Source organism: Eschscholzia californica, unplaced genomic scaffold, assembly GCF_041429995.1.
Source record: "Eschscholzia californica isolate CP2 unplaced genomic scaffold, dmEscCali1.0.p SCAF_6, whole genome shotgun sequence".
NCBI classification, from domain to species: Eukaryota; Viridiplantae; Streptophyta; class Magnoliopsida; order Ranunculales; family Papaveraceae; genus Eschscholzia; species Eschscholzia californica.
In genome coordinates this window covers 34,946,303-34,966,578 of record NW_028238483.1, presented here as the reverse complement: position 1 = coordinate 34,966,578, position 20,276 = coordinate 34,946,303, and the positions used below count along the sequence as shown (strand labels likewise).

Below are 20,276 nucleotides of genomic sequence, written 5' to 3'. Positions count from 1 at the left end.
GTCATAGAGCATCTCCAATGCATAACAATCTATAATCATTCCATGCGTCAAGTTTTAATTGAGGTTCTCGTTCCTAGGTGGGGAAAATAAAAATCCGCACTTAAAGTTTTGAGTGTTACAGTAGAGATGCTTTAAGCAACCAAGAATCATTTGAGGTTTAAGACTTGAAACTCCTTAACCTAATTTCGAACTTGTTGCTTGGACTCGATTGCTTTCATGATATATGCATTGCAGCCTCCGAGGGAGAGAGGAATGAGAGACGAGTCTCCGAGGAAGCGAAGAGTGGTGACTAGAGAGAGTGATGGAAATGATAGTCAGATGGTGGTTGTGACGGAGATGATGATAGTTATCGATGGAGATTATGGCGGTGAAGAGGAAGAAGAAAGGGATGGAGAAAACCTAAGTCATCTAGGTACAACTGCTTTCCGACAAGGGAGATAGTATAGGAAGGAAATACTTCTGAATTGAATACTTCAGGCGAAAGGCCTGCCCAACATTTAACATATACAAAGGATACCCAATTTCCATTAGAAAAGGGAAAAATGTTTCTCTGCGAGATTGCCTGTTCCATTTTTGTTTCTCCCTCTAAATCGTGAACGTCCACGCCCGAACGTCGGTGCAAAATTGAACCAAACAATCGAGCACACTATCATGGTTGTTGAGGAAAATCCAGTGCAGGAATGGACGGGGGACCCCCTCAAACACAGTGGGGTGTTCCTGTCGCATAGTTTTTGCGCCCATATAAGTGTATGTATCTGTTTATATAAATACGAAATAAACTACCAGAAGTAATCCAGTAGGGTAAGATTGAAATCTCTTATTTCAAATATCACTAATGTGTCAAACCTCAGTTTGCTGTCAGAGTATGAGCACAAAATAATAATAAGAAAAAGAACCGAAAATAGGATCAAGCCGAATTTACTAGTGCTGCATATTTACAGAACAACATATAATAAGATCCCGCTTTAATATGCTCCAGGATATCGTTTTTTAAGTCGGTGTTCTTGCTAGTATTTGGTTTCTCATAATCCCCATGCACATCTCTATCTCTCTGTATACAGACAGGCTCGGAGAGCAATAAGGCTGCATTCTTGTAAACGCCGAGTCTATAATTTGAGCTATCTCTGCCGGTGGGTGCTGTCTATCCAAGCATCTCTGTGTATTTTGAGGTTCATATCAGGTGTTAATAACTTCGATTAAAATTGAACGGTACTATGTAGAAGTGATATAGAGAAAAGATTCTGCATACAATGTTTAGAGGACTATATAGTGGATGCTTAATGGTTCGGGGCGGTACAGTTACAACATAGGAAACAATTGATATAACGATTTTTTATCAAACGAAGTATTGAATATCAATGGTTCTAAAGTGAAAAAAACAGTTGTACCGGACAAACGGTAATAAAAATGGATACTTCATGAAAAAACAGTTGGAATTGCAAAGATAAGGTTGGTGTAATGGTGCCGGCCACATGAAAAAACAGATTTTTTAACATAACGAAAAAGGTAAAGATTAAAGTTTGAGGGCAGTTACCTAAAAACACAACTGTTATTTCCGTTATAGTAATTTTTCAAAAACTAGCTAAGAGAGAGAAGGTACACTTTACCAGCACCATGAGCATAGTAGCAACACAAGATGAGATAAGCGCTTTCGGCGTATAAACTTCAATTTTATCTAAGATATTGTCATGGTCCGTGCCATTTACAGTCGCTGCATTGGTTGGCTGTGAGGAATTTGCAGAATCATTTTGAGGGAAACTGACATTGACTCGGTCAGCAGATATAGAAGATATTAAAGTTGATATGCCAGAATCTGTTGCGTTATGATGATTAATCGCTCCTACAGCCTCATTGAGGCTTAAAAGAACATCCTCTCCTTCCTCCAGAGAAGATAGCGTCTGAGAAGTGAAAACAGAATTCAAAGGCAAACTAAGAATAAGTAGAAATACAAGAGACGATGAATATATTCAGCTGAGTACCATAATTGACCTAGGTCGAATCTATAATATGACCATCCCAAAACTACATCAGTTAAATTTTATAACAACCAAAACTAATAAATGCTTTTCTTTTTTTAGTAAATATACAAGCCACATTATGTTTGCCCTGTTCTATTAATCTGAAATCTGATTAGTGTTAAGATTAGTTATGAGTTTTTGCATGATTTTATCTTTTCTATCGAGACTGGTTCTACAAAAAAATCTTCATCTCCAATGGATAAAAACAAGTTCGAACCAAAAGGAAAGAAAATTCTCTTATAAGATCTGATTTTACTGTAGACACTTCATACAAGTAATATATTATTCACACAACAAAGGGACAGATAAGGAATAAAATAGGCGATTTACCTGCACAGCTGTTGATACCAGCATCTGCGCTCTCGAACCTGTTCTTTCAAGAATTTCAGTTACATGTGACCCTGATTCTTGTGACAGAAAAGCGGATTGATCAACCTCATCAATTGTCTCGACAGGAGCACCTGACCCCACCTTTGGTTTTAACAAGGGTGGTGTAGAATTTCCTTGATATGTATTTTGTTGCCTCAAACATAGTAAAGCAGAGGAAACCTAAAACAGAAGAAAGCTAACACATGTTATTTATGAAAGGCATACATGAAAAAAAAAAAAGTGCAGGAAAGCCACATGCCTGGTCATTTGTTTCCTTGAGCTGTATGAAAACCGTTGCATATTGCCTTTTGAAGGGGTCGCAGTCCTTGAGAGAGCTATCTCCATCCGTTTGATTTTGGTATACTTCATCATTCATGCGCCGCAACTCCCGTACAAGAGCTTCCTAAAAATGTTGCGGTAAGCATAATAAACATGTCAAATGAAGGAGCATGAAATCTCAATGAAGGCAAAACACTCTTTTTTATTGCATCACTTGTTAAATTCACCCTTTAAGTGGTATTAAAGACTTACGTGTGCACTTCTAAGCTAAGCAATTGGTAAGAGTCCATCTCAGATAATACCATCAAAGAAATGTCAGAATATTGATTTATTAAAGTGTGACAGATATATTTGAGGGGTTAAGCTAAATCAGGAGATTTGGTGGGTGATTTGTGCACACTGTTCTGAGGAGGATACATGAAAGCCACCATCATACTGGTCCATCTAAAATAGAGCTATTTTCTTTTATTCATATTCTAAAATATATATTTAAAAAGAATATATTTAAGAATCTGGAAAGTTAGGTCATTTCTGTTTCTCTTCCAGTCTCAGCAGGACAAGAGAAATAGGTCAATGCAATCAACCCTATTCAATATTATCCAGATTTGATGCATTGCATCCACTAGTAGGTGACGTCGGATATACAGCGATATCAACTACTTGGCTCCTAACTCCTACCTACAAATAAAACCTACTTGGATCAGCTCCAGCATACGTAAATTGGTATAAACATATGAGTACATTTACACATCTATTAGATTATGTACAAAAGCTTTCCTACATGAGTGCATAAAATCCACTTGAAAATGATTTGATAACCAGTGAAAAGATGAATTTAGATGAAGTCCGAACATCATGCAAAACATCCAATGAAACATGAGAACTACTTGTGGACTCTTCCACAATTCTGGATGAAGATTGCCATACAAGTTTGAGAGAAGCAACCAGGTCCAATCAATAATAAGTGGAAGTATGTGATTCCTTAATGGAAAGATAAATTTAGGTATCATAGTGAAAACCTTTTTCTCCAGAGCACGAGTCAACTCTGAAAGGGCTCGTACATCAGCTTCCCTTGCTTGTATCTGTGCCAGAGTACAAGGTTGAGTATATGCTTCTTTCTGTGCATTGCATATTTCATTTGCTGCAGCTTTAGCTTGTGAGATGCCATCGACTGTGTCTCCCTGTTCATAACGGTTCCAGTTTAAAATTTTCACAATCACAAGTACAACAACACTTGACTTCTAAACTTCTGTTTTACATCATAACCAAAACATTCCAAGTGATCTCAATCTAACATCATTTTTCTGTTAGGCAAGTAAAATAGTATCGCATCATATTTGAGATGAGAAAACACCAAAATTTCTTGAAGTGTAATCAACTATTCAATATATACAAAGTAATCTGCAATCACTTGATAATCGAAAGAGGTAAAGTTGATAATCACACTAAATTAAACAGCTTCACGGGGACTCAGATTCTCCATAAGAATCAGTTGTAGATTTAAAATGACAGACACTACATACCTTTGCCTGCATTAGCAAAGTATTCAACGGATGAGGTGACGATATTTGGGATATACTATCAGCGATATATCCCCCAGTTTTCCAATCTTTAGAAGGGTTAGACAATCTGGGCTCGTTAATGTTCTCACATGATCTGTCCGCAGTTGTATTCTGCCTTTTCAGAGCTTCAGGAATATTTTCCAATGGGTTTAAGGGCATGCAATCAATATCCTGTTAGGAGAACCCATAGAATCCAAAACATATATCACTTAAATGATAGGAACAACGGGCAAGATAGATCACATCAGAAAGTTCAACACAACATTACCATCACAAACTCAACTCCTAACTCAGCCCTGTCAAACTGAATCCTGCACCTGTTACGGTAAACTGTTAATACACTTCCATCATAGAAGTCCCTTGTCCTGGGATGACATGCAATAACACGTTGTCCGACTGATAAAGGTCGAGCTAGATCTGTTGGGAGTCCCTCCCTAATACCGGTCTTTAATTCAGTATAATGTGTTCTAACTGATTCACGATAATGCTCAAGTTTCTCTTTTTCTTCACGTAGGAACTGTTGGGATAACCTCCGAGGTTTGCCAAGTGAACTGCATAAAAAACACAACTGTTATATGAAGAATAATGTGTGGTATCTGTAAATGGAATGAACGCTTCAAAACTGTAACCTACCAATGAGTGAGTACTACAAGAACAAACATGTTACATCTCTAAGTAGAACACTTATAAGTTAGAGTCAACTAGAAAAATACCTCCTTATCACACCCCACTCAACACGAGTTAATGTTGAAACTTTGCCTAAACCAACATGATTCATGTATTCAACAAATTCCTTCCTAGCAAACCATGGGTAATCGATAGCACTATAAAACCACTCATAAGCACACCATCTTCGAAGCATTTGGGATGATAGGCAGCGAGAAAGCTTTTCCTACATTATATTAGAAATAAGCCAATACAGTTAATCTTCAAAAAGACAAGCTTATACAAATTCCAGATAATGTGCCTCCAACCCTACTAACCTTAACATCAAGTGTCCTGCTGTCGAGTGAACTTTTGCTAATCTTTTCAGGAGCATTCACTTCCTTATGGACCAATGCTTTTTGTACCGCCGTCTTACGCCTACTTCGAAGTTTAGTTGGTAAGTTAACCTGGTTTACAGACAGTCCAACTGATGAAGTTGCAGTCCCTGGTATTAGTGCATCAGCAATTGGAGATGATCGATCAGAAGGTCCGAACAATTTCCCTTGTTTGAGAAGGAAATCAGGTGCCCCAACTTGTTTAGCGTTAACCGCCAATTTCTTTCCATCTTCTGGTAAGACCTAAAGGAAACGTAGGAAGGACTTTGAGTTGCAGAAATGGTAAAGATATTTAACAATAAAGAAAGTACCAGTGCACCACCATAAGTAGCTAACTCTGATTGTTGACATCTTACCGTTGTACCACGAATTGAAATATTGTTGTGAATGTATAAACACACATCATCTATCCTTTCTGTAACTAGATAACCAATTGACCATAAAGGCTTCCAGTGAGATGAGAACTGGAGCGAGCATCTGTAGGCTGCAATCAGACTTCCCAGCCTACTTGTGTGGGCAGCGTTCACATTATTTTATTTTTCTCATATTTTATTTTTATTAATTCCATGAACGAAGGATATTGCTTTCTAAATTATCAACTAAGTAAATATTAGTTATGTTTTAATTGCATAGGAGAGGGTTGTTCTCCAATAAACAAAAGGCTAGAAGCCATGAAACTCTTTAAATTGAATTGGATATAATTTTTATTAGTACATTCAAGATCATGAAATATTTCTTCCGGGAGAATTTATTTATCCTTACCAAAGTAAATAGCTATTGCATATCTGTTTACGATTTTACGTGAGATATTGAAGCATCAGGCATATAACTTTACCGCGAAAACTTCAAGACAGTACATAAATTTCACATACCTCAGTGTTCTGAGGTTCACCCAGAAGAGAGTTTGTAGGTGCTTCATTTCTTTGACTCTGCGACTGGTAAACAAACATATTACCATCATCAGGTAATGAGCTACTTGGGAAAAGAGACAGACAAATATCAAAATCCTCTGAGAAGAAAAAAAAAAAACATTGAGAATTCTAAGAGGGTGTCCGTATTTACAGTTGATAAGTGCAAAAATCTAATTTTTTCCCTGTCCACAATCCTTATGAATACAAAGAACCGTACATATACAATTTTTCTTTTTCGATGCCATTTATATCGTTGAAACACTAATAGCTTGCCCTTATAAGAAAAACTCAAGTGCTATAACTAACAAGTTCTGAGAAGACATACACCCTCTAAGTTTGAACTTTCTGGTACTAATTCTTACCATTGTTTCTACAGATTTGCGAGTCTGTTTAGGCACTTTTGTGATGGTTTGAGAAGATGGCTTCTTGGCGTCCGGAACAGAACAAACGTGAGAAGCAGAGTCTTTTCCTAGTTTAGCATTTTTAATGACAGATCTATTGAATCCACTAATAGAATGTTGTGCCCTCTCTTTAGCCCCTAAGACTTTAGATTTGTCCCGTTGGCGACTTGTAGACGAAATTTCAGGTATGCTAGACTTGTCAGCAATAGCAGATGGTCTCTTTTCTTCATTGAATTGCACAGATGACTCTAAACACAAGAAGAGCAGAAACAGAATTAGAAATATATAGCAGAAATAGCCAAACTTTCACATACAGGAAAACACACATTGTAACAAAACAAAGAAAATTAAATTCAACTCAAATCTTGTATGCTAGTTCCAAAAGATCCTTTGCCCTTACCAGATTCAACTGTAGATGCTGGAGGCAACTTCAGAGATAAATCTGCCAAAGTTTGTAGGGCATCTATTGCAGAGATTTCATCTACAGAATAATAGAAGCATAAGACAGACAATAAAATTAGACTGAAAACGAGAACAATATTTAACATTGATGCCTCACATAAACAAGAATACCACAAAGCACAAACTGAGAAAAAACTAGTTATTCGGCAATACTTGATCATTTCGAAGTTTTCATATTCTCTATCTACTTAGAAAGAGAATATAATAGTTAGACCAAATGTGTCTTACTACTGTGCTCTGTTGGGTATGTCGTCTCCAGCTTGAAACATAATAGTTAGAAAGAGAAGTGTCTGTATTAATCCTACATCAGCTTGAAACATAATGTTCATGAAGTGTATAAGCTTTAGCAGCTCTTCCCTTAACAAATATAATTCATAACGCACAAGTTGTGCTCCTTCCCCATTTTCCACCTTTTGAGCTTTCTGGTTTATTTCTCAGGATGCATTCAATTTCAATTCCAAGTAGAATGTCGGTGAGTCCAGATGAAATGCCAGCATAAAGCTTGTATAAATAACCCAACTTACTAGAGGAAAGTTATTATTATATTCTTAAATAATTTGAATTAATGAAGAAAGGGATCTGTACACAGTATAGCCATTTCAGGACCAAAATTCTCTCATCCAGTAATAATGGTCCTCGTACTAGTAACAGTAACAGTATAATAATAATAACGACTAAAATGATGTCGAAAAATGAAAAACCAAAACTTTTCATTAAGCAAGAAAATTCGGGAGGTACAAATTTACCCTCAAATAAAAGTGGCCTACTTCGCTTCCTTTGACCACGAGGAGATGACCAGTCATACTTTGAATCCCTAACCTCATCTTCACCTTTTTGCTTGACAGAACTTATGTTTAGTTCTTCTTCTGTACCACTACATGCTTCTCTAACATCATCAAATTGATTGTTTTCAACATCTTGGTTTTTCAGCTTCTTGCCGTGAAACTTCTTCCCTCTTTTGTTAACTTCCACGTTACCAACACCTTCAATATCCATCATATAACTTGAATCTCTGGTATAATATCCATTTCCAGCTTCTCTTCTCTCTAAATTACCTTCCAATTTGGACCCAATTTGCTGATTTGCATGGAAGCAAAAATGTCTTAATTCAGATTTTAGAATCTCAGGTTGGGGGGAAAGTAGAACAGCAGTAAATGCAGAATTATTACCTTTTGCGTTCTGTTCCGAGCAGATGAGGGTCTAATGAGCTCTGTTCTTCTGACTGGAGCATGCGAAACTTGAGGAGAGCTTCCTCTTTGCAAAGCCTCTGCCAGTACTAATACGACCCCATGGGCTGCTTCATCATCATGAGCATCTAAATCTGACTTTGAAACTCTTTTATTGGATGGAACAAACTGCTCTCGATCATGCTTACCATAATATGAAACAGGGACACGAGGTGTCCTTTTCCCCACAGCACGAGGTTGAGTACCTATTAAAAGATCACATAGAGGTCCTACATAGAAGTTAAGCTTCTTCACAAGAAACCAGAGGCCTCTATGAAATGGTGTAACATGAAGTAAGAAAATTTACCACCAGAGCGCTTCTTCTTCAATAGAGATAGGCACCCCAAATTTGATGCAATAGATGGAGAATTCAGTAAATCTGGAGCATTTGTATCCATTCCTTTCGAGCTGGTAACTTGAGATTTTCCCCGACCACGCTTTTGTGGCTTCCGGGATACTCCTGGTATGTCGTTGCTTTCATGTTCACTCTCACTCCCTTCCTAATCATTTAGAATTAAATTCAGAGTCATAGTAAGAACATACTAAGAGCATAAAAACAATAGTTAAACTGAACCTATCTTACCATAACATTGTAGTGGTCAGTCATCATTGCTATTAACCCAATTACAGATGCAGTCCCCTCTGGAAGGGATAAGTAAGCCTGAAAAATGAACATCTGAACTGTAACTCATAAACAAAAAAAATTGTTCAAAACAAAATCATAAAGAAAAGAAGACTGTTGCTTGCATGAAGCAACGACCAAGGGTGCAAACATCTAGTCATGTAATAGGAAATTCAATATAAAGGTTTACAGAGATATCTTTCCTAAAACGAAACAAGATTTAGTGCATCTAAATCTACCCCACTGAAAACATTTGGTGTTGGGTAATTACGTGTACGCTTTTTTTTGCTTATGCATCTTTCTATCAAAAACCTTTTAGAATTTTAGATTTGAACTCAATAACAACTAAACAACACCGTATTATGACGACTTCTTAAACATTAATTATGATCAAATCAGATTAGCACAATACAACTATCATCATAATGCAAGGCAAACATCGTAACTATATCCATATAAATGCTCAGCGCCAACAAAATATCACTTGAAAGGAATGACAAGAAATATAATACAAGTACAATAAGTTTCTGATAAAAGAACGCCGAAAGTAAGAAAATGTAGGACAGGAAATTATCCTGAAAATGAAGTTCAGATTCAGAGACTGAAAGGGCAAAAGTTCTCAAGATCTTCATTATCACTATAGTGAACTGAATCATCAGCAGAAAAAAACGATCTAGCCGAAAGCTACATTAATGGGTAAGTGCCCCTGGTAATATTATTAGTAGGTTTAACAACCAAAGAGATAACAGCCTGAATATTCAAAGTAATACAGAATTCAGAGATCGAGTCAAAGTCAGATATCTAAGTAGCAACTTATAGAGAATTATCAAGATTTATTTATTGCTCAAAGAGAGTTCACTGAACCCTGTACAAGAAGGTCCGTACGTCCTTGCATACTGCCATACTCCTTTGGTCATCTAATATCCAATAAACTTCTTTCATTCCAAAATCTTCTTTAGGTCTTCCTAAGTTCTCTTTATTTGCTTTTTTATTTCTAGTTTAGTTAATTTAAGATCTTCCAAGGCATTTTCATTAATAAGTTGCTATTTGTGGAGCAACTCATGTAGCAGAAATCAAGGACTGGAATTTCGTTTCGGTGGAAATTTGGACGGGCGCGGAACTGAAAATATTTTGGTCACTTCTGCCGAAATATTTCGAATTTATTACTTGACAAGGCATTGTTAAGAGAAAGTAATTAAATTTCGGTACGGTGGAAATTTTGGTAAGCATGGAGATTTAAACATTTCGGGCGAAATATTTTGAAATTTAATTCCTTGAGCAGAATACGATTTTGAGAAATGAACGCCAATCTACAAATGAATTAGAAAGCGAAAACAGGAAGTGAGTAAATAATAATAGTATGCCCGGGATTCGGAATTTCGGATACTAACTTCTAAAAAGAAAACACCAATTAAATTACGCAATATGGAAATTGTGGTAATGTAAAACCCTGATGCTCAAGATTAATGAATAACTAGAAGCAATTATTTGAGGGACTCTAAGCATCCAGAGGTAAATGACCATGCTTACCCTGTTCATATTATAAAGGGCCTCCACCATTTCCACGGATCTGTTACGTACAGCAACAGCTACCTGTAAGTCCAATTTAACCACAAATAAGTAATACAAATAGCAGGAAAACTTAATTTTACATACTTAATCTATGTTTCTGTATTAAGAAAAATTATTAGAAAATTGCTAAAAACACAATTCAGATAAAGGCTACGCATGGCTAGTAATAATTGAAAGAAGTAAATCACCAGTCTAAGAAATTCCGTGAAAAGGACAATAATAGCACTAATAACAATAATATAATACACTTGTGAAGCACATAAAATAGACAAACCTTTTTCCAGTCCTTCCCATACTTCCTGTACGCTTCGTAGAAGCGCCCAAGCTCGTCCTTGCTCCATTGAGACCCTAACATGTCGGACAACTTCCTCTTCTGCACATTCAATGTATAAGAATCAATTCATTACTCTGAAAATGCCACGAAACTAAATACAATTTAACAAGTCAGATATCCATTGCCACTACAAGTGAAAGCAATTTTGCAGTATATTTAGTCGCTTAACATTTTTCTTTTGAGCAAAGGTACATCACTTGCTCGTGAATTTTGAGAAAGATCCAGTATGGATGGCATGTAACTTAATTTTGCATGATGAATAATCTTTACTTTCGATAATTAAATTTAGTGGAAGAAGAGGGGGAAAAACTCACTCGGTTCTTATTTTTGTTGCCAGTGACGCCATCTTTATCAAGAAAGTCCTCATTAACTTTAGAAATCCGCTTATTCACAGTTTTAGATTTTCTTGTTGAGGCCATGAAGAAACTATTAACTACCTGCAGGCTGCAGCCACAAACAAATAAATCACCCAAGAGAAGAAAAAAAATCATCCAAATCACTAACTTCAAAACCTAAAACATATCTAACTCATCATGCAACCATGATTGTCCCCTGAACACCCTTATGAACCAAATTAAAGACACATTTCATGAGTCATGACAGTCTTCTCAAAAACTCTCCCCCTTAAAACACATACCCACATCAATTTTGAAGTAGAAATTCAAATACCAATACCCATCCAGATCATAACAGTTCTTAGTAAAAATTGAAGAACCTTCAAAATTTTCAAAATACTTCTTATAATTGACTTAATAATTAAATAATATGTGGAAGGAGCTCTCCTGAATGCAACTTCACTAAGCCCTCACAAACATCTAGAATCTATTCAATTCCCGTGTGCTGAATCATGAAACCACCATGAAGTTCTATAACGCAATAAATCAGAAGGGATGAAATCTGATTCATCACCATCCGCCAGAAAACCAAAATACACGATCAAACAGATAATCATAAGAGAGACGATAAAATTCGGAAGGAAAAGCTTATCACTTCATTAAATAGCAAACAAGTCAGTAAAAAAGTGAAAAAGATGCTTCTTTTATCGAAATTCCGGACCCAGAACGCAAGAGATGATACAAACCAGAGACATTAAACCAATTCGAAGACAAACCTATCGCGAATTCTCTTCGAACAGAAAGAATTATTAGGCCTGTAAATTGTTAATAATCGTTATGAAGATCTGAATCAATTGAAACAGTTGAGTGAAAATCCATAGCAAAGAAGAAATACTTATGGAGATCGATTGCTTACCGATCGAAGAATAATTCTTCTTCTTCTTCTTCAAGGTCGGATCGTTTTAGAGAGAGAAAGAGAGTTCTGAGGACATTACCGCGAAAATTGAGAACTTGAATGAGTAGAAGGGGAAAATTTCTTTGAGTTTCTTATTTATATATAGGGAAGAAAATCTTCTGCCAAAATACGCCTTTCTCGTAGTTCGTCCCAGTATTGACGTCCATTTATTTCCTCGAGATCCTACCGTAGGATTCTCCTTATTTTCTATTTCGTGTCATCATTTTTTTAAGGCCCCCGTTTGAAGAATAAAATTATTTTTGAAGTACAAACTTTAAAATTAAATTGTGAATTTTGTGATTTTCTTGTGGAGTACAAAATTTTAAATGAAAAATATAGATTTTGTCAGATTTTTTCAAAGTAATAAGATTTTTCTTTAATTATTATTCCATTTATCTCCGGCTACCACTTCCGACCACCACCACCATTTCTCCACACATTCTTTCTCCTTTCTCTTTTCTTTCTTCTTTCTCTTCTCCTCCCACATCAGATATTTTTCTTCTCTCAATCCTCGTAACATTCACTTCTCTTTTCTCCTCCCTCTCTCTATGTTCCAGTGGGAGGAGAAGAGAAAGATGTGAAGAAAAAAACTAAAGGTTGTCTGCTGTGGTCGTCGGTGATCATTACTGGAGTGGAGAAGGAATGGTGGTGCGGATGGGGAGAAAAAAGACAATAAATAACTTCACTCGATAATTTTTTTTTTTGAAAAATCTTTTTGTTATTCCAAAAACAGTGGTTTTTTTTTAAAAGGCGGAACGCATAGATTTCTCTCTTCCCTATCTTTATCTCTCATTCTTTCTCACATTGGATTTTACTCTCCGTTTTAATGTATCAAAACACAAAAAAGAAATTGAAAACTAAAGCATCTGATTAGAAAAAAAGAAAGGACATGACAAATTGGTGCTTACAAAAACCTAAAAACCGTCAGATCTTAATCAGATAGTTCATAAATGAAAATTAGTCGAAGATTGAACTCACAAAATTAACTAACCGGCTAGAGCATTCCATGCCTCACCTTTCAGTCCAACTCAATATGTTCAAATATAGAAAACAGACAACAATATATATGTATATATTTGTGGAATTGGAGCATCTTATTTCACAAAGAGATTTTCTTTTCGGATCTTGCAATTGTACTCATTTTTGGCTCTTTTAGGACACCCCCTCCAAGCGATGGATACGTTACATTTTGAGTATTTGATAGCATACACAAAACATAGTTGAAAGTAATAGCAAATAAGCAACCATATCAGGTAAAGTAAACCAATGCCCCTTACCACAATATTCTTCGTAATAACCAAGTCTTTTTCTATTATACATGTATCGATCACCACCCAAATGCTTAGAGAATAGAATTTTCTTCTTTTGATGTCTCAAGCATTTTCTTACGAATAATTATCCATCCATCTTCTTTGTCCAAACCCAAAAATTCTGCACAACACCTGTATCAATAAATGACCATCATTGAAACGTCTTTTAACCTTTCAGTGACATGTTGCTTAATCTTTACTCGCAACTAGGACAATAAACAACATCTTCAAAGTAATCAGAATTCATCCTTGACCTAACATAAGTCCATAAGAATTCGCCAGACCTTCTGAACAAACTTGGATAGAATACAACAAACGATGGATTTTTCATACGTTGACGTTCAGAATAATCAAGTAAAGCTTTACATTGTTTTTACTCTGCTAGCATTAAATAAATTTTTCATATCTCTTGTTGAAAGTCTAACACTGCAGTTACCCCAACTTCATAAGATTTGTTTCTCACTTGCTGAACGCATGTTATTTTACAATACTCCTTAACCTTCTGCTATCTTCCTATTTGATTAAAACTTTTGTCTTTTGCTTGGAGTTACAAGGTCATGATTGCGCTCTTCTGCAAATTGGGAGATCCCATTTAGTTTTTATTTTCTTTCTTATAGACCATTGCTTTGCAACCTGGTTTGTCTCATATCGATTCTTTTTTCCTATCTTTAAAAATTTCAGATGTAGAAATTCAAGGAATGTTAAACCAAAACAACTGAAACGCTAATCCATTCTTCATATAAAGTCATATTACTACAATTATAAGCAAACCCTGTAAATTAAAAATCAAATTGAATCTTAAAATCAAAATGGGTGTATACTAGAGACGGTGTATATGAAATATAGTGTATATACACATAGAGAAAGAGTATCTATACTAGGCGATTTAGTTGAATCAAGACCATCATCGATTCATCGTTATCTAAATCGAGAGAGAGAAAAATAGTGGTGGTGGTGGTCAGAAATAGTGACCGGAGTTAGCGATCGAAAGTAGAGAGACGAGAGAGAAAAGTTGTGAAAAAATAAAATAAAAGTCTTTTGATAATTATTAGAAAATAAATTGGTCACTACCTATATCATATGGGGAAGATTTTTTTTTTTTTTTTCTGTTGAAAGATATGGGGAAGAAATTGTTGCTTTCATAATTCACCTCACCAACACGTACAAATTGTGGTAAGAAGATATTGCTAGTTTTCTCTACTCGGAGGAGCAATCCATGAAACTTTTCTAGGGTTTCATTATTCAATACCTCCTGTTTACCTTTTAACTTTTCCACAATTCTTGTACTACTCTCTCTCTCTCTCTCTCTCTCTCTCTCTCTCTCTCTCTCTCTCTCTCTCTCTCTCTCTCTCTCTCTCTCTCTCTCTCTCTCTCTCCTGCTATTAATCGACTTCTCTATCTTTATCTTCCTGAAATGCTTACTTCCGAAGTCACTACCAACAAAAAGCTTTATTTTTTTGGTATAATGAAGCTTGAAGCTATACAAGTGAACAATCTGAAGCTCAAAACAAGGTGATTTCATTTCTCTAACTTTGTTTCTCTTTTGAAGTTCATATTTTGCTTAATTGTTGAAGAAAAAGGCTAGATTAATTTGTTTTTTTTTTTTTATTCTGTTCTTTGTTTTAATCGATTATTTAGCTCTTAATTGGTTGAAATAGTGAAGGATTGGAAATTTATTTGTTTGGTTTAGTTTGTGAAGAGTAAATAGTTATACTTCTCAAAAGGTAGGGAAACACATTGTTTGGAATCTGACTCGGTTTACTCGTCTGAATTTGAATCCTCTGCTTCAAATGAATACCAAAACCAACCTAACTCAGCCATTCAAACTTGTTAGACGTTACGAGTCAGACAAAAATGATATCTGGCTTTAGTCAATTCAAACCTCGAGTCAGATTTCAGATCTAATAACTTGGAGAACAACAATATGACTTTAGATATAACACTCTTAATACTAGCGAATTGCCCAAACATCAAGCACAACTGGTCCTAGTGATGGAAACAACAGGTAGGGAAACACATTCACCTTTCGCCCCAAAAGATGCTATGTTTTAGCAAAGTTACATGTTTTCTTTGAATTGATGCAGATAATTAGGATCTTTAGTTACACACTACATCTCTTAAATGAGTTAGAATTTCTTAACCTCATAAAAGAAACGATAGAGATAACCATGTAGATTGAGAAAATGTGTCACTGAAAATAAATAATTCGGGCATAACAATGTGTTATATACTTATATGGAAATAAATGTCGAGCCTTTCAGACGAATTCAAATAAATTTCAATACCTGCAACATGAAACTGAGCATTGACCTATGTTTAATAAACAAGCAGAATTTCTGAGGTATTAGGGCAGTTAATAGCTTGTCGCTTCAAACTTTTGTGTCGTAAAATTGGTTTTGTGGTTTTCAACAAAAACCAGTTTTGGTGTAATAATGTGGTTCCGGGTGTCCTTGATTTTGGTTTTGCTTTCGTTCTTCAAGGTTTATGTTCTGGGCCTTCTCTGTTTCTACGAGTGTTTAATGCTTCGAGTGTCATATGGTGGGGCCAAATAGTTCGATGTGACCTTAAAGTCAAGATTTGCAACTCACCGTCCATTGCTCCTGCCTTCCTTGTTTCATGGAAGAAAATGCAAAAATGCATTTAATGGAGATGGAGAAAAATGGCCAAGTATTTAATGCTTCCATTTCTTACGGGTGAATGAATGCCTATAAATTGGCTTCTTCATTCACCACTTCTGTATCCATTCTCAAGTCTCTGTAAACTAAAGTGAAAGAGTAAGAGAGAGTGTTGATCAAGAGAGTTGTACAAGTGTGTGAGGGTGAGAGTTGTAGTGAGATTTGTAACAGGGGAGTGCACTAGACTTTGTGTACGGTAACTCGGGTAAGTTGTAACTTCATATTCATAGTGGATTTACTTGGTGCCGCTAAAGAGGACGTAGGACTTGCTCCGAACCTCTATAAATCTTGTGTGTCATTATTCTTTATTTGCTTCGTGGTTATGTTCGATTTATTCACCATTTCATCCAAGATCCTGGTTTTCCGCATTAGAGAAAAACTCTAAGTAGACTGATCACCTATAAGGAGTGGTTATTTTTCTCAACATCGAGGACTACTTTTTCATCTGGGTTTGCTTCCTTCTATTTTAGAAGAGAGGATTCTTAGTTTTCTTATACAAATATCTGGTTCTTTTGTTAAGATTTTAGTTCCTTGGATTGTCTATTACTTCATAAATTTTTATCTCCATTTTACTTTTTACGAGTTTTTTTAATTACTGCTAGGTGTAACTCGTGCTCCAAGGACACGTTGTGCAAGATTTAGTTATTATGATACGTTACAAAGTGACGAAGAGACATAATGTGTGCCCTATGGCCCGCCTGCTGCGTCTGGCGCCAAAAAGTAGTACAATGCAAAAGTACGTTGTGTTATACGCATCCATTAATCTGATTTTAGTACATAAAATACCTCCCACTTTTGAATTTAGATGACCTTTGCTTAGCAAAAATGAACATCTCCTTGGCAGATAGGATTGATGACCAGGACAGGCATCCCGTCATTCCCCATCTGATTTGTTAATATAGATGAAAATGAAAAGACTGTTCTTTCGCTACTCGAAATACGCCATATCTTCGCTTTGGTTCTTTGAAAAATCTTTTTTCATTTTCTTTGTACGGAGTATGTAACAAATGTATTTGTTGCAAAAGTACATAAAAAATTTCTATGATTTGCTAAAAAAAAATTTTCATTGTCTTTCTTTGTTTATTAGTATTGTTCGGAAATTTTCTTTTGACAAGGATTTTGACCAAGTACTAGTTGCCTAATGAACCTCTTTTTCTTCTTTTATCAGGATGTAATTCCTTAATAAGTAACTGGTAGACGTTGCTTACCGCCGAAACATGTTCCTACTTTCAAATTCCCAGCTAATCAGCAATTCATCATCACCACTAATTCAAGCAGACCCCAAATCTTGCAAGTCAATGAAAGATTTGGTGCAAATTCACGCTAGGAAAATCAAAACCGGCAGAATTCAGGACCCCTTTGCTGCTGCTGAGATCTTAAAATTTTGTGCTCTGACAAAAGATTACGGAGATCTTGATTATGCTAGAATGGTTTTCGACCAAATGGAGGAACCTAATTGTTTCTCCTTTAATACCATTATCAGAGCTTACTCGGAAACTGATCAACAACAGATAGAAGCATTGATCATCTTCATTCGAATGCTTGAGGATGAATTTGTTGAACCCAATAATTTTACATTCCCGTCCATTTTGAAAGCGTGTACTAGAATTGGAAGAATAGAAGAAGGAAAACAGGTTCATGGGCAGATTATAAAGCGTGGGTTTGGGTTAGTTTTGGATGAATTTATTGTTAGTAATCTTGTTAGGATGTATGCAATATGTGGAGATATGAGTGATGCACATAAATTGTTCCATGAAAGTTCTGGTAGAAACAATGACTTTGTTACTGATGGAAATGTAGTTCTTTACAATGTAATGGTCGACGGTTACATAAGAAGTGGGGATTTTAACGCGGCAAGAAAATTGTTTGATTCAATGCCTCAAAGAAGTCTAGTGTCTTGGAATGGAATGATTGCTGGTTATGCACAAAATGGGTTCTTTACAGAGGCTATAGAGTTATTTAGGGAGATGCAAATCGACACCGTTTCTCCAAATTATGTGACTTTGGTTAGTGTTCTTCCAGCTATTTCACGTCTTGGTGCGCTTGAGTTGGGTAAATGGGTTCATTTGTATGCAGAGAGGAATAAAATTGAGGTGGACGATGTACTTGGCTCTGCTTTGATCGACATGTACTCGAAATGTGGGAGCATTGACGAGGCAATTCAGGTATTTGAGAGAATTCGTAAAAGGAATGCTGTCACATGGAGTGCTATAATTGGAGGCCTAGCTATGCATGGGCAAGCTAACGATGCACTCAATTATTTTAAAAGGATGGAACTATATGGGGTGAAACCTACCGATGTATGTTACATTAGTGTGCTGAGTGCTTGTAGTCATGCCGGGTATATTGATGAGGGAAGATTTTATTTTGAAAAAATGACTAGAGTAGATAAATTAAAACCTAGAATTGAGCATTATGGGTGCATGGTTGATTTGTTAGGTCGTGCCGGGTTGCTTGAAGAAGCGGAAGAGTTTATATTGAAAATGCCAACTAAACCAGATGATGTGATATTGAAAGCCTTGTTAGGGGCTTGTAAAATGCATGGCAATGTTGAGATGGGGAAACGTGTGGCTAAGCGACTTATGGAGTTAGTTCCTTGTGATAGTGGTTCTTATGTTGCTCTTTCGAATATGCATGCCTCTTTAGGTGATTGGGATGCTGTTTCTGAATTAAGGTTAATGATGAAGGAGAAAGATATAAGAAAAAACCCGGGATGTAGTTGGATCGAAATTGATGGAACAATTCATGAGTTCCTTGTTGAAGATGAATCCCATCCAAGAGCTAGGGAGATTCATGTAATGCTGGAAGAGATCTCTGAAAAATTGAGGTTGGATGGATACAAACCTGACACTCGGCAAGTGTTGCTTAACATGGATGAAGAAGAGAGAGAAAGTGTGCTTCACTATCATAGTGAGAAGATTGCAGTTGCCTTTGGTCTAATCAGTACAAAGAGCCATACACCAATTCGGGTAATCAAGAACCTCCGAATATGTGGGGATTGTCATCTGTCAATGAAGCTCATTTCTAGAATTTATAACCGTAAGGTAATTGTGAGGGATAGAAACCGCTTCCACCATTTTGAAGACGGTTTTTGTTCGTGCATGGACTATTGGTGATTGTAGTTGGTAACGCATATTGGGTATTTAGGTATCAATAAGGGAAGAAAGGAAAAAGAAAAAGAGAACCATTCCTGTTCTCGAGTCCAACAAGATGACTGTAATTTCTTTAGTTCTTCAATTTATGGTTGAAGAAATGTAAATTTGAAAATTCAACTGTGTAAACTGAGTTGATTCATTACAGAGAGTTAAATAGGTTTGCTCCATTTTCATTTTCACAGGTACCACTCAGACTGTCTCGGGCCATAGTTTCTTCCTCATTCACCAACTATGCTTATAACACATCTCCTATGGGTGTTCAACGACGATTACTTGTGTAGATTTTCTGACACTTATCTTCACTCTAACTCACGTGGACTCCCCCTCTTGTTCGCAAATTACTTGCATTCTTTTGTTGGCGTAACTCAGTACTTGTACTTAGCCATAATAGTAACGCTTGTAAGAAGGTGTCTCACTTTAGTATTTATAAGATTTCGTGAGACATAACCTCTCCTTTTAGAAGAGAATTCAAGTACGCTACTTGGGAACTTTTTGGTTCCATCTTGCGGACTATCCTGTTTGTGTTTATGAGATTGGAATGCTTGTTTTTTTTCGTCGTTGTGGCTAAGAGTTGGATGACTCGTTTGCTCGTTTGTTTTATCGATTTGGTAACATGTTCCATGGAAGTTTTGCCCTGTTCTTTCACATGTTGGGAAATGGTGCGAGTATCACCGTATTTGGTTCTTTTAGCCGTCAGAGCTTCCCCTTGATCCAATCTAGATAGCACACAGGTTTTTTTTTTGTTACAAAATAGCACATAGGGTTGTAAGTTGTTGGAGACATAAAATCCAGAAAGAGTGAAAGACATTTGAAATAAAAAAATTACATTAATGCCATTGTCTTCCTCCTGTCTTTATATGTTTGTTTAGGGATTTTGCTTCTCTAATTCTAATGTTGTAAAATTTAAATACTTTTTTTATTATAACTATGAGTACAATGACATTTTTCAAACTCAGAAAGCACTTGCTGAGATCTTTCAAACATAACCTACACAAATATATTTTTTACAAGAAAATGAGATAAAAATCGTCTTTTAAAACGAATAGTGTG

The 20,276-nt window shown here is 36.1% G+C and overlaps 2 protein-coding genes across 7 annotated transcripts; one reads left to right on the top strand and one right to left on the bottom strand.

Annotated features, from left to right (window-relative positions):
- Positions 1-797: 797 nt before the first annotated feature.
- Positions 798-12,273, bottom strand: LOC147534037 (protein ALWAYS EARLY 3-like). Of its 5 annotated transcripts, none has more exons than XM_086645672.1 (21): positions 12,048-12,226; positions 11,908-11,946; positions 11,111-11,240; positions 10,737-10,835; positions 10,421-10,483; positions 8,852-8,929; positions 8,576-8,768; positions 8,212-8,498; positions 7,789-8,119; positions 6,981-7,061; positions 6,542-6,828; positions 6,141-6,203; positions 5,212-5,511; positions 4,942-5,120; positions 4,497-4,779; positions 4,190-4,399; positions 3,686-3,847; positions 2,647-2,790; positions 2,349-2,567; positions 1,608-1,898; positions 798-1,155 (listed from the first exon to the last, which is right to left on the bottom strand). In XM_086645672.1, the coding sequence occupies exons 3-21, from the start codon at positions 11,213-11,215 to the stop codon at positions 991-993; spliced, it is 3,540 nt and encodes a 1,179-aa protein (XP_086501798.1). In that variant the 5' UTR covers positions 11,216-11,240; positions 11,908-11,946; positions 12,048-12,226; the 3' UTR covers positions 798-990. The 5 variants fall into 5 exon arrangements, with proteins under 5 accessions (XP_086501798.1, XP_086501800.1, XP_086501799.1 ...); XM_086645674.1 differs by having other exon boundaries at positions 8,212-8,474; XM_086645673.1 differs by lacking the exon at positions 11,908-11,946 and having other exon boundaries at positions 8,212-8,474; positions 12,048-12,273.
- A 2,137-nt stretch (positions 12,274-14,410) lies between these two features.
- On the top strand, positions 14,411-19,399 carry LPA66 (Pentatricopeptide repeat (PPR) superfamily protein). Of its 2 annotated transcripts, XM_086650239.1 has the most exons (3): positions 14,817-15,924; positions 16,503-16,807; positions 17,240-19,399. In XM_086650239.1, the coding sequence occupies exon 3, from the start codon at positions 17,289-17,291 to the stop codon at positions 19,185-19,187; it is 1,899 nt and encodes a 632-aa protein (XP_086506365.1). In that variant the 5' UTR covers positions 14,817-15,924; positions 16,503-16,807; positions 17,240-17,288; the 3' UTR covers positions 19,188-19,399. The 2 variants fall into 2 exon arrangements, with proteins under 2 accessions (XP_086506364.1, XP_086506365.1); XM_086650238.1 differs by lacking the exon at positions 16,503-16,807 and having other exon boundaries at positions 14,411-14,908.
- Positions 19,400-20,276: the final 877 nt, after the last annotated feature.

Excerpts from the sequence above, each read along its gene's own strand:
- LPA66 (XM_086650238.1), top strand. The coding sequence starts at position 17,289 with ATGTTCCTACTTTCAAATTCCCAGCTAATCAGCAATTCATCATCACCA.
- LOC147534037 (XM_086645669.1), bottom strand. The coding sequence starts at position 11,287 with ATGATTTTTTTTCTTCTCTTGGGTGATTTATTTGTTTGTGGCTGCAGC. Across the intron at positions 6,829-6,980 it reads AGCATCTACAGTTGAATCTG|AGTCATCTGTGCAATTCAAT; the intron begins GTAAGGGCAAAG and ends TCTTGTGTTTAG. Across the intron at positions 2,791-3,685 it reads CTCGTGCTCTGGAGAAAAAG|GAAGCTCTTGTACGGGAGTT; the intron begins GTTTTCACTATG and ends CAACATTTTTAG.